Consider the following 11854-nt stretch of genomic DNA (forward strand, 5'->3'; position numbering starts at 1 on the left):
TATATATATATATATGTTAAACTTTTCTTGTATTGGTACATGGGAAAGTTTTGAAAATACTTGCTCCAGTTATTGAAAAAGCTTAGTGGGCTAAGACAAAAGGTGTTTTGAAATCCAGCAGCTAGCTAGCCTTGTTACTTGCGGAAACAGAGCTGCTGGTGGGTACCAGGAGTGCAGCTTGTCTGCTGGACCCTGCTGAATGGGGTGTGCAGAAGACATTGGGGAGTCCTTTGGGTTGAAGACCTGCAATGGGGGAGTCTATGGGCCAGTAGATTTTTTTTCTGTATTCTTTAGTATTAATGTGATTTTTTTTTAAAAAAAGAGAACACTTTTTGAATTCTATAAATTGACTTGGAAGAATACTATGTAATAACAAGCCAGGCCTACAGTAATTGGAGACTTTTAATGTATGTAATATTCTGTAGATTGCATGCTATTAATACTCTGTGAGGTTATTTCCTGCTTTATTGTAAGTTTCGCCAATTTATTTTCCCATAAGCTAAAAGATTATTAGAAATTTCAAATGAATTCAGAAAACCATGTTTAAAATGTGCTGACTAGTAAGCAACCATTTTTATCAGGATAGAGGGAATCTAATGAGGGCACTCCTGAAATGTCTATGTGGGCAATCCTTTTTTCCTTTAAAAAAGAAAAGATGAATGACTGAACATTTATCTTTTTTTGCTATTAATATTTGAAGGTCCATGGATGTGAATGAAAATATACATTCTTTGTTCAACCTTGTAGCCAAGACAAATTGGAAACAAAATTAGTGCCAATGTTTCAAAATCTAGACCTGAGAGATTTCAGCCTGCTGTGTTTGGAATAAATACAAATCTTTTAAGATGTCTCCTTCAGTATTTTCCTTTTGGTTACTTCTGTCTTCCTCAGAGGCACCTGCTGTCTCCATGTTGGGTTGGTACAGGACTGCTGATTTTGCCATGTTCCTAAAAAGTCACTGGGTCATATTTTCATCCCTCCCTCCCTCCCTCTGCTGTTTATTACCAGCTAGAGTGCTGTCTATAATGTAGTTGTACTCTTTAGCAGATTTAACGTTGATTAAAGAGTCTGATTTGGGAGGCATCAAAATGGCATAGTTTGCTTGACCTTTCAGTTTTCATTTTCTTTTAGCGGTCACCTTTCTACAGTAAGAACTCTTGTTTTGTCTTTTATTATGTTTTCTCCTCATGGAGAGAACATGGCATGTCTTGAAGGCTCCCTTTACTTCCGAAAAGGGTTTTGGTGGAAGAAATGGTAGGTTGACTGTCAAATCTTTAAATGAATGGGGATCCATTTAGTTTTAAATAGCTTTGGCCAGGAACTCCTGGTTGGTGTGAAGGGGACAGTTTCTCTAACACTATTTTGAAAATCATAGACTATTGTAACTAGATAAGCTTTTAAAATTTTTGGTTCAGTCTCATTTTAACAGTGAGGTTAGTGCTTTGCTTTAGATGAACAGTGAGTTAAGAAAGAAGAGTTCTTGACTCAATGCTCAGCACAGTACTTTCCATTGCACCGCAACTGTCTTAAATGTGCTATATTCTTTACAAATTAAGAGTTCTTGTTTGCAGGAATATACTTGAAAAGATCTGCCGTTTTGATAAACAACCATCCAAGTACTCAGATAATTTAAAAGAGATGTTAAGTGCAGCCTTCATTAATGAAAATAATTTCCCTTTACCCTTTCTAAAACCGTTTTGATATACAACCATCCAAGTACTCAGATAATTTAAAAGAGATGTTAAGTGCAGCCTTCATTAATGAAAATAATTTCCCTTTACCCTTTCTAAAACTACACTCATCACACTGTTTTCCATAAGGTATGTGTAGCAGAAATGAATTGTTAGTTCAAAACTGGCAGGAGTCCAGCACAATAAACAGCCTTATTAGGAGAGCCTTATAAAGTTACTAAATGGAGGCACTGAGCTGTCTTTAAGTTTACAATTTTTTGTTTTGAGAATCTCTATTTAAAAAAAATTATAAATGAAGTGACAGGGCCTAGCTGTATAAATGATCCTTGCTAAATATGTTAAAGGTTTTTGTAAAAAAAAACAAAAAAAAACAACAACAAAAAAAACCCCAACAAAAAGCTTATTTTCACATTAAACTGAAACCTCTTTTGCAACTTCAGAATTCTATGGGAAAGCAGTTTTTATCATATTTTATGTCCATGTACCTTTTTTCTTAACAAAATGATTTACAAAAAAAATAATGTAAACAATTTGTGACCTGGCCAGTGTATACTTTATAGTGCCCACAGTTGGTGGTACCAAGTAAAAACCATATAGGCAAGTGGAGTGGCAGCTATTGCCAGTGACATTTTCTGTGAGTGCCATTAAACCACTTCCAGATTAGTGAGGGAACAGTCACTTAATTTTTAAATTGTATTTGGAATTAATTATTGCTGTGTACTAAGAACTTGACCTAAATAAAAATCACACAAAATATATTCAAGTGTCTTGTGAAATTATTATCTATTTAACCTCTTTTTCTTCCTAAGATGGTTAACTGTGGTTGTTTAAGTGCTGAGGACTTTTTATTTTGCTGTTGCTTTCAACTAAGGAGCTGCTTTTTATTACCAAGATCTTAGACCCCTATTTAGTGTTGAACCTTCAGTGTGATCCTATGAAGTATTTTAAAGACAGCTGTTCATTTTAATTATGAACTATTTTTTCCAAATACATCTAAATTCTGTTCAAACACTGGAATATGAGGGTTGACTACAATCACAAACACACAACTTATGTGGTTAAGATCCCAGATGATAATTGTCTACAGAAGCTTCCTAGAGATGTGTCTGAGCACATGGCCAGTTTTTCTCCAAGACATTCAAGAGCAGAACTTGGTTCTTCCTGCTGTTAGGCTCATCTTCCTCGGTGCCTCCATTGGAGGTCAAGTAATGTGGAAAACTGGAGCAGTCAAGTAACACAGTTATATTTTTAAGAAATGTTTTCAAGAAAAGTGAAGAGTAACTATAAGGCATTAGAGTATTCTTGTCTCAAATGATGTTTAGAACCCAGCCTTTTGTTAATTACCCTAGCACTTGACTCCTTTGGGGCTATTATGGACTCTCACATTTGGTTGACATGCTCTGGGGATTAGTGAGGGTGCCATTTGTTCCATGGTCCTGTGACCCTGTCCTCTTGTACATGGCTTCCTCCAAAGCCAGAGACAAAGTGCCCACAGTTGGTATCATTGACACATGGTAAATGGAGGGGGACAGCTTTTTAAAAATGTTTTATTATTTTTATGTGTATGCGTGTATTGCCTGCATGTATGTAAGTGCACCTGTGTCGTGCAATGCCCATGGAGGACAGAAGAGGCTGTCAGATCCCCTGGAACTGTACTTACAGTCGCCAGCCACCATGTGTGTGCTGGGACTTGAACCCGGGTGTTCTGCAAGAACAACTAGTGTTCTTAACCGCTGAGCCATCTCTCCAACCCTGGAGAGCTGTTTTAAGAAAAATTATTTGATAAACGGTAGATTTTTAAGCACATGACATTTATAATCCATGTTGATATGGCAGTCCCCAACATATAATTGAACCTCCTAATCACTGAAACAAAAAGCATCTTTTCTGGTTTAGTTTGTACCTGGTTGTATTTAAAGAAAAAAAAAAATAGAGGGTAGAATACCTCTGCCACCCAGGGGTCAGCTCAGGGACCATGGTAGAAGAGGGGTGGATAGACTGTAAGAGTCAGGCGGTGACCACAGGAAAACACTTGGCCAGGTGACTATGACGTTACTTATATGAACTTACAGCAGTGGTGACACATGCACAAGGCATGTGCAAGCTCAAGCCAGACGAAAACCCAGCATAGAAATGGGGAAATGGGTAAGAAGCCTCAACCTTAGCTGAGGAACTACTGGTAACCAATGACTATGGGGAGAGGGAGAGTTGGTTTTCTTTAAGGGTGTGATGACAGATGGATGGACTCACATGGGGGGACATTTGGGAACACAACTGACAGGCCTTAACATATATGATGCATGAGATCTGGAGGGGGAGGGTACGGAGAGTGCAGATAGGGGCAGGATTCTAAATATGATTGACCAAGATGTACAGAATTTTCAAAAATTCAATTAAAAAATGGGGCTAGAGGACTCAGTGGTTAAGAGCACTTACTGCTCTTGCAGAGGACTGGGCTTGATTCCCAGCAGCCACATTGTGACTCACAACTGCTTATAACTCCAGATCTAGGGTCCTGATGCCCTCTTCTGGCCTCACAGATACTGTATACCCACGATGCACAGATACTTAGGCAGGCTCACACATATAAACAAATAAAAAACAAAAACTATAAAAAGCTATTATCACTTAATTCATTTTTTAAACATTGTGTGTGTCATATGTGTGCATATGCACACAAAGAACTTGCAGGAGTTGGTTCTCTCCTATGTGGGTGGTGGGAATTAATTTCTGATCAGCAAATGCTCTTAACTACTGGGCCATCTCTAAACCCACAAAACTAGGTTATTAAGGATGCCAATCCAAACACTCAAAATCCCTGTGTTTAAGTGGAATCTATATATTTTGTTTTCTTTTATTATTAAGTATCAGGCAAGCTGACAGAAAACATGTAACTGGAAAAACAAATTCACACTGGTTGTATGACTACTGTCCTAAGCCATTACAGAGTTTACCGACAACTGCCAAGAGCAACTTAGAAAATAACTTAATCCAGCAGTAGAACAGAAACATCGTCAGTAGTACTGAATGAATATATCTCTTTCATATATATTTGTATATAGATATAGATATAGATAGATAGCTTTGCACAATTGGAGCAAGGCACATAATGAAATGAGTGTACATTTATGCAGAAGAAAATAGTAACAAAGCTGAAATAAAACCGTAAGTAATCTTTACCAAGCTGTTTGCATAGTCCTCTGCCCGGGACCTTAAAATGCTTTCTTTTTGTCATCTTCATGCTTTAAAAAAAGTATATTTCTACATTATATCTATGACAAAATTCCCACAGCCAGAAGTATGAGCCTTGACTTTTTTTTTTAAAGAAATGGGAAAAGGAGAACAATCCCAGTTTTAAAGATAATGTGCAATTTTCCTTCAAAACAGTAAACATTTTTACAACACTTAGCACACGCTAATGGTGTTTTTACCTTATACATCTCTGAAAGAAGAGTTCACTAGTGGTTGATATTAAAATTAAGCAAAATCATTTGAAACATTCCAGTTAATGCTTATTTCCTAGGAGGGATTATTTACAAATACAGAAAAACCCAGAGGTGGAGTCATGAAGGATGGCAGTTTTTGGTAGTAAGTTGTAATAAATTTAGTGAATGGATAGTTTCCAAACTGAACTCCCCTTCCCTTTCTAAGTGCTGGAGCTGTGTCTGACTGCCTAAGAAGGTGAGGCTTTCAAATCACACACTTGGAATTCACAGCTACTCCTGATAACATATTTCACATGCTGTCTCTTAGGGACTCAGCACTGACTCAAGTCACTTCTCTAAACACATCTTTGGTAGAAAACAGCCAGATTCCATTTAGGTAGCTGAAAACTCTCTTGCAAGTCATTTTTTCCATTCTGCCCAAACTAGAAAAATACTCAGCTTCCTTCTCTTTCATTAGCACCTCAAAGTTTGCTTGGTGTTTGTTTGCTTTGTTTTAAATGCTGTTTCTCCAAAGAGTTCAAGGCACTGGCGATTGTAGCAAATTATTTTCTAAATGGTTTATTACTTCAACAAGAGCAAACCAATTAGAAGGTTCCACTCACTTTGTATATCTAACAAGTATCTTTTGTTTCATTGAGCAACTTATTTTCTCTTTAGGTGAGTAATTTTTGAGACAAAGTCTCCCTGTAACCCTGGCTTGCTGAGATCTCACAGAGATCCACCTGCCTCCTGAGTGTTGGGATTAAAGATGTGCGCCACCATGCCTGGCAGATTTCTTTTACTTATAGACCTCCTATGGGTACAAAAGGAACTGAACACTTTTTGTTTTTACTTCTATTATTTATTTTTAATTTTATGTGTATGAGTTTTGCCTGCATGTGTAAGTGCACCCATGCTGTGCAATGCCCAAGGAGGCCAGAAGACATCTGATTCTATAGAACTGGAGTTACAGACTATTGTTAGCTGCCATGTGGGTGCTGGGAACCCAACCAGGGTTCTCACTCCAGCCTGCTTTTTAATTTTTGAGGGTTAGAGTGTTAAAAGTGCAACAATGCTTTATCTAGATTTTAAAAGAAACATACTAAAAGATGATGGAACATTCAGTTCTGTTCTTGCATTTCCCTTTCTCAAATCTCAGCTTTGAGAGAACTCACATACGGTTAGGAATACCATGCTTTGTGCAGATAATGTAAAATTGAATTTTTCAAAAGTGCCAAAAGGTATTTGCAATCTAAAAGGGATTTTGGTTTCTTTTAGAAGAGCCACCCTCAAGTGTATAAACAAAAATAATTACACCTGTTTTACTGAAAGCAAGCCATCACACTTCTCATAGGGCTGTTGGTTTAACTGGTCTAAACTGGAATCAAATCTGGGATTACATCGGTTATAATGCTAGTTCTGAAGATAAATGATAAAGTTTGGCAATAATACATAAAAATAGGATTTTTTTTTAAACTTAAACACTGCCTTGTGTTTTTAACATAAAATGGTTTTAGTTGCAGAACAAAAACAACAAAAAGGTCTGCTGGAGGCCTGATAAATCAGACCCACCACACTATCACCCTAGATAATTTTACGGGCAAATTTAAACCTTACATCTTGACACAACTTTATTAGTAGTTTTCTGCTAGAATAACAGCTTCTGAAACTCGATTCCTCTTCACCTTGATCTCTGAATTATTTCTCTATTGGAATTATTATGACCTCTCAAATAGATTTCTCTTGACAAACTCAGTATTATTTATAGCAACAAAGTAAACATATACACAGAGAGGACCCAAAATAGTTCTCAGCCCTTTGCAAGATATGCCATCAGTGGGCAGGAGCACCTTGATCTTAGCAGACTCTTAATGAAATCTTTTTTAAGATCCAGCCATCTTTCTCATTTTAAGAACTTCCAGAAATTGAATAAAAAATCTAGCTTACTGTCAACTGGATGTCTATAAGACAACAACAAAAAAACCCTTAACAATTTTTCCTTCCAAATGAGAATTACAGTAGCTAAGAAAAAGTATATTTAAGTCTTTTGGGAGTAAAAAAACTAAGCTGGTGGTGATAGTTTATGCAGAATTGTATTCATACTACTACTTGTGAACCTGAAGTAAGTTCTTTATTAACAGAATAGATTCTGTTGCCCTTTGGAGTCAGTACCCAAACTTTAGGCACTGTTGAAATTACCTACAGTAAACATTAAGGGTTGAAAATCAAGTCACTAGCCCTGACAGGCATCTGCCTGCCATGCCTGCAGGAGCAGAAGGGCTCCTTCCTTTTCACCAGTCAGTGTGGTCAGGGCAGCTGTCCGGGTGCCTTCACTGGCCTGAAGATGTGTAGGCAGCGAAGAAGACATAATTCTAGTGTCATCGGGCAGTAGGTGTTTTCCATGAATACACAGAGAAGAGCTCCAGAATTATTAGAAAAGAAACAAAACTACATCTCAACAAAAACAACACACTGACTGAAAAAGAATCTGGCACTTTGGGGTCTTTTAATTTTATTGTTCAATAACCTTTCCTCCCCATTAGCAGCTATTTCTCTCTTTGGAGAAATGTAAAGAAACATATGGTGTCACACAAGCCACTGGACTGGGGTCAGAAATGAGAGTTATGACTTCCCTCATTTTCTTGGCATTACTAGTGTTCAAAGGTATCTGCTCCTTCAGGAAAATAAACTAGAAGCTGTGGTTCAGGGTAGACATAAAAATTCCCCCAGAGTCCACACTGAAAAAACAAGGGCTGTTGGTTTAGGGCACAAATCATGGGCTCCATTAGGATTAGAGGTACATTTTTTTCCCCACTTAAGGAAATCTGAACATCTACCTGGCTTAATTAAAAGACTAACAAACAAAAAACCAATCCTAGAGATAAGTATTTGGGATATAGGATCCATACTCTCAGTAAGTCTTTACAAACATGGGTAGTCTTTAGAATGAGTCTATAGCAGTTAGCTGAAGAGCATGGGAAATTACTTGAGTCCAGTGGAGCTTGGCAATCTGTACTCAAGGTTACCCACATTTGCTGTGCATGCTTAATAATGTAGACATATTAAAGGTCACTTCATAAGCTGAGAATAGCAAGCACATACAACTTGGTGAGCAGTTTGAAAGATGCAAAAATAGCTTTAGAGAAGTAGGCGTTAAAAAAAAAAAAAGCACAATGGAGTCCTCTTACTTCTCTAACCACATGGTGATTTTGCACCCTGGAGATGTGGCACTGTGGAGGCATGACTTGACTCTCTCTGTAATGCAGTTCTTTTATGGAGTGGGTTAAACCTGGCACATGGTGCAACTTGACTATATTCTCCAACTCTGCCGTTTTGGCCCTGCTTCATTAGTCACTTTTTCCTTGTGGGGCAGGACCAAAAGATCTCTGCACTTGGCACTGGTCATCTTTACAACAGGCACAGACTTTCTTTACAAGATGTGTTCCTCTGTAGTTGGTGGGATGGCCAGTTTTTATTCTCTTACTTAAAAGCAGTTCTAAGATTGTATTTTATTCCTAAGTCAACATGAGTTGGTAAGTACATATTTTTCTTGTGTACCAAGGAAAAGTAACACAAGCGTATGGAATTAGAGCAATGACCCCATGTTATGCCAAACTGCACGAGCTATGAATGCCACGTACTATAATCAGACTGTGACACTACTCCATCAGAACACCTGGTCACTGGATAAATCTCTGCAACCAAGCTGTAAACAGCAAAGGCCGTAAGCAGCTGCAGCAGCTATGGATAAAATTATGAAAAAAGCTCTTTTCTTCTGTGCTAACTCATACCTCATTCTTTCCATTACAGCCTGATGAATGATACCTGGATGGGGTCCAGTTTTGTTCTTTTTCCTTATCTTCCCTTCTAGAGAACAATGCATAAAATAGATACATTGCAGAAGGTGACTTTTTCTAATGATGCACCACATTGGGCACAGGACATATATTCCATATACTGACTGCACAGATACCAACATCTACCTAAAGCACACACTATATAAGGTAACTCTGACCCAGAGACATCATAGTGCATTACAGTGATACTGTCTAGGGCATTCTCATAATAAAGCAAGAATTCTGAAGCCAAGATGATGAAGCTTCATACATAAGACAGTACTCAAAATACCCAGGGTTATAGTATGAATTGTTCCATGTGTTGTAGGCAAAAAGCTTACCTGTGACAGAACAGCTTAGAAGTGGGTGGGATCTCTGCAGGAGTACTACATCTAGAACAGCTTGGTTACACCAAGGACTTACTAGACACAACCATGGACAGTGTCTGAGAATTCTTCTTTCCTGCAGTATTTACCCGTTCTATGAAATGACGATTTTCCTGATTTAAAGTGCCCCTTTACATATAGTACTGAAATGTCAGGCAGTTCTAACTTCAGCCAGTTGGGGGGAAAGCAAACGCAAAAGCCCTACAGATATACCAAACATTCTGGTGACAGTCTCAAACTGAGATGTTTGTTGTACATCTATTTCTTATTTCTATATCACATGCACAAGTAGGCAGCACATGGACAGACACATATGAAATACTTTCTAAAGAAGTTTTTGGTCCAATCCACACAAGAGACAAATTGTGAGACAGAACACATCCCCTCCCATGTCTCTTCCACCCCAAACACACAAAACCCCACTTTCTGATTAGGAGAGGAAAGGAATAAATAGGAACAATTCTCTCTATATATACACATTCACAGATGTATACATATGTATATACACACAATCTGTAGAGCTGTGTGTACATGCTGAGGTACACACACATATAGCTGGACACTACCTGAATAACACACCAGGAGGCTCTGAACACCTGAATTCACAGATGATCAGATAAGCTGATTGTAGAACTGATTATGGTTATCATGAAAGTTGTGGCTACCAGTCTCTTGAGAGCTTAGTATTCTGGTCTCTTTTGGGGGGAGCGGGAGGGGGTCCTCTCCGCAATGTTGCATAGCCTGAAATATGACCGCCTCCAAAACCAGCCTTCTGTTGATCAGATAGCAGTTCTGGGGGTGGCGGGGGCAATGCCATGTCATCCATGGTGGCTGTGGGTTCTGCTCTGGACATGCGGGAGGAGGAGAGTGAGCCATGCCGGGTGATGGACTTGCGCTGCAGTGTCCTGTTGAGGTCAGCCAGGAACCCAGGCTGGACGCTAAGGCTGGATTTGGGAGAGGTGGGCACTTGTGGCACTGCTGAGGTTGGCGCTGGCTGCTCAGAGACGTCAGCTTGGGTGAGGCGGGTGCTGTCGTTGCGTTTGGGCCGGGTAGGTGGAGGGGCCTTCTTCACTGATGGTTTAGACCACAGCTGTGGCTGAGGGTTAACAACTGCCACTTTCGGAGAGGTGTTTCCGGAGAATACTGCTGGAATCTCGATTGGGGGCAGAGGAAGCTCTATTTCAGGTGGAGGAGGTGGAAATTCATAATCAGATGGAGGAGATGGAAATTCCACCATGGAGTCCTTTGCACGCCCACTCAGAACAGAGGTTTTTGCTGACACACTGCCTTGTTGATGGATCCCAGGGAGGTTGACTCCAGAAAGGTGCAGTTTCCCAGGTTTGGGGGGCGCTGCAGGAGGTGGTGGGATCTCCTTGCTGGGAGACCCTGATTCTACCTGCGGTGCAAACTTGCTGACTAGACTGTCTACTGAGGGTCGCTTGGGCTCGGGGAGCTCTGCACAACTGCTGGACTTAATGCTGGAGTTGCGCTGGGGGGTCGGGGGTGGTTTCTTCCCCCCGGGGCTGGACATCTTACTTGGCTTTTTGCCTGGAGATCCACCTTTGTCAGGGGTAGGTGAAGTCATGGGTGGCACTGGTGATGGGACTGGGACTGGGGCTGGAGGAGGTGGTGGAGGAAACACCAGGCTGCTTTCGGGAGGGGGAGGAGGGAAATCTGGAGAAGGAACAGGGATTGAACTGGGCTGCCACTTGGGTTTTGCTTTCACAGCAGGAGGGGACTGTGGGGTGACATTTGCTGGGAGGGGTTTTAGGGGCTGAGAGTCCACAGGGGGAGGAGTGGGAGGAGGTGGAAACTGACTAGCCATCTGCTTCACGACTGAGGGCACAGGGGACAGAGGAGAGGGGGGCGGCTTCACCCCGAAGCTCTGTTGCTTGGGTAGTGTAGGTGGGGGACATGGGGCAGGAGGGACAGAAGGAGAGGGTGGCACATGAGAAATGGGGAAAGCTGGCTGTTTTTTTGCTGGGGGCACAGGAGGAGCAGGGGCAGGTGGTGGTGCAGTTTGTGCTGCAACTGGTGGCACAGTCTTGGTACAGGCTGGAGGAGGGATGGTCACAAGAGGTTTAGGGGGTGCTTGAGGAGGAAGGGCAGCAGGGGTGGGAGGAGCTGGTGGGGGTGTGGGAGGAGCCACCTGAGGGACATGCTGAACCTGATGAATTTTCAGTGGAGGAGGTGGGGGGCTGAACTGTGGCAAGGATGGGGCACAGGGTGCTGGCTTTAATTGGGCCATAGCTGAACCAGGGGTTGGGGGTGGAGGAGGAGGAGGGGGTGGTGGAACAACTCCATTGGGGGGCACCACGATCTGAGGCTTGACTGACTGTGAAGCCAAAGTCAGAGGCTGAATCACTGGAGGTGGTGGGGGTTTAAATAGGGGCCCTGAATGCTGTGCTGCATTTTGCAGCCTGGTGATTGTGCTGTACTTGACAAACATGGTGGCTGCTGAGCCTGCAGAAGGCGCAGACTGGCTGGGGAGAGGAGGAGGAGGAGGGGGTGGTGGG

The 11854-nt window shown here is 41.1% G+C and overlaps 1 protein-coding gene across 1 annotated transcript; it reads right to left on the reverse strand.

Annotated features, from left to right (window-relative positions):
• Positions 1-4719: 4719 nt before the first annotated feature.
• LOC108491457 (ras-associated and pleckstrin homology domains-containing protein 1) lies at positions 4720-10829 on the reverse strand (the record flags this gene model as incomplete). The annotated part of the gene is given in 1 exon segment (XM_017801388.2): positions 4720-10829. A coding segment is annotated over 1 exon segment (576 nt). The 3' UTR covers positions 4720-9999.
• Positions 10830-11854: the final 1025 nt, after the last annotated feature.

The sequence above is a fragment of the Nannospalax galili genome, unplaced genomic scaffold (assembly GCF_000622305.1).
Source record: "Nannospalax galili isolate Female #2095 unplaced genomic scaffold, S.galili_v1.0 scaffold281, whole genome shotgun sequence".
Classification (NCBI taxonomy): Eukaryota; Metazoa; Chordata; class Mammalia; order Rodentia; family Spalacidae; genus Nannospalax; species Nannospalax galili.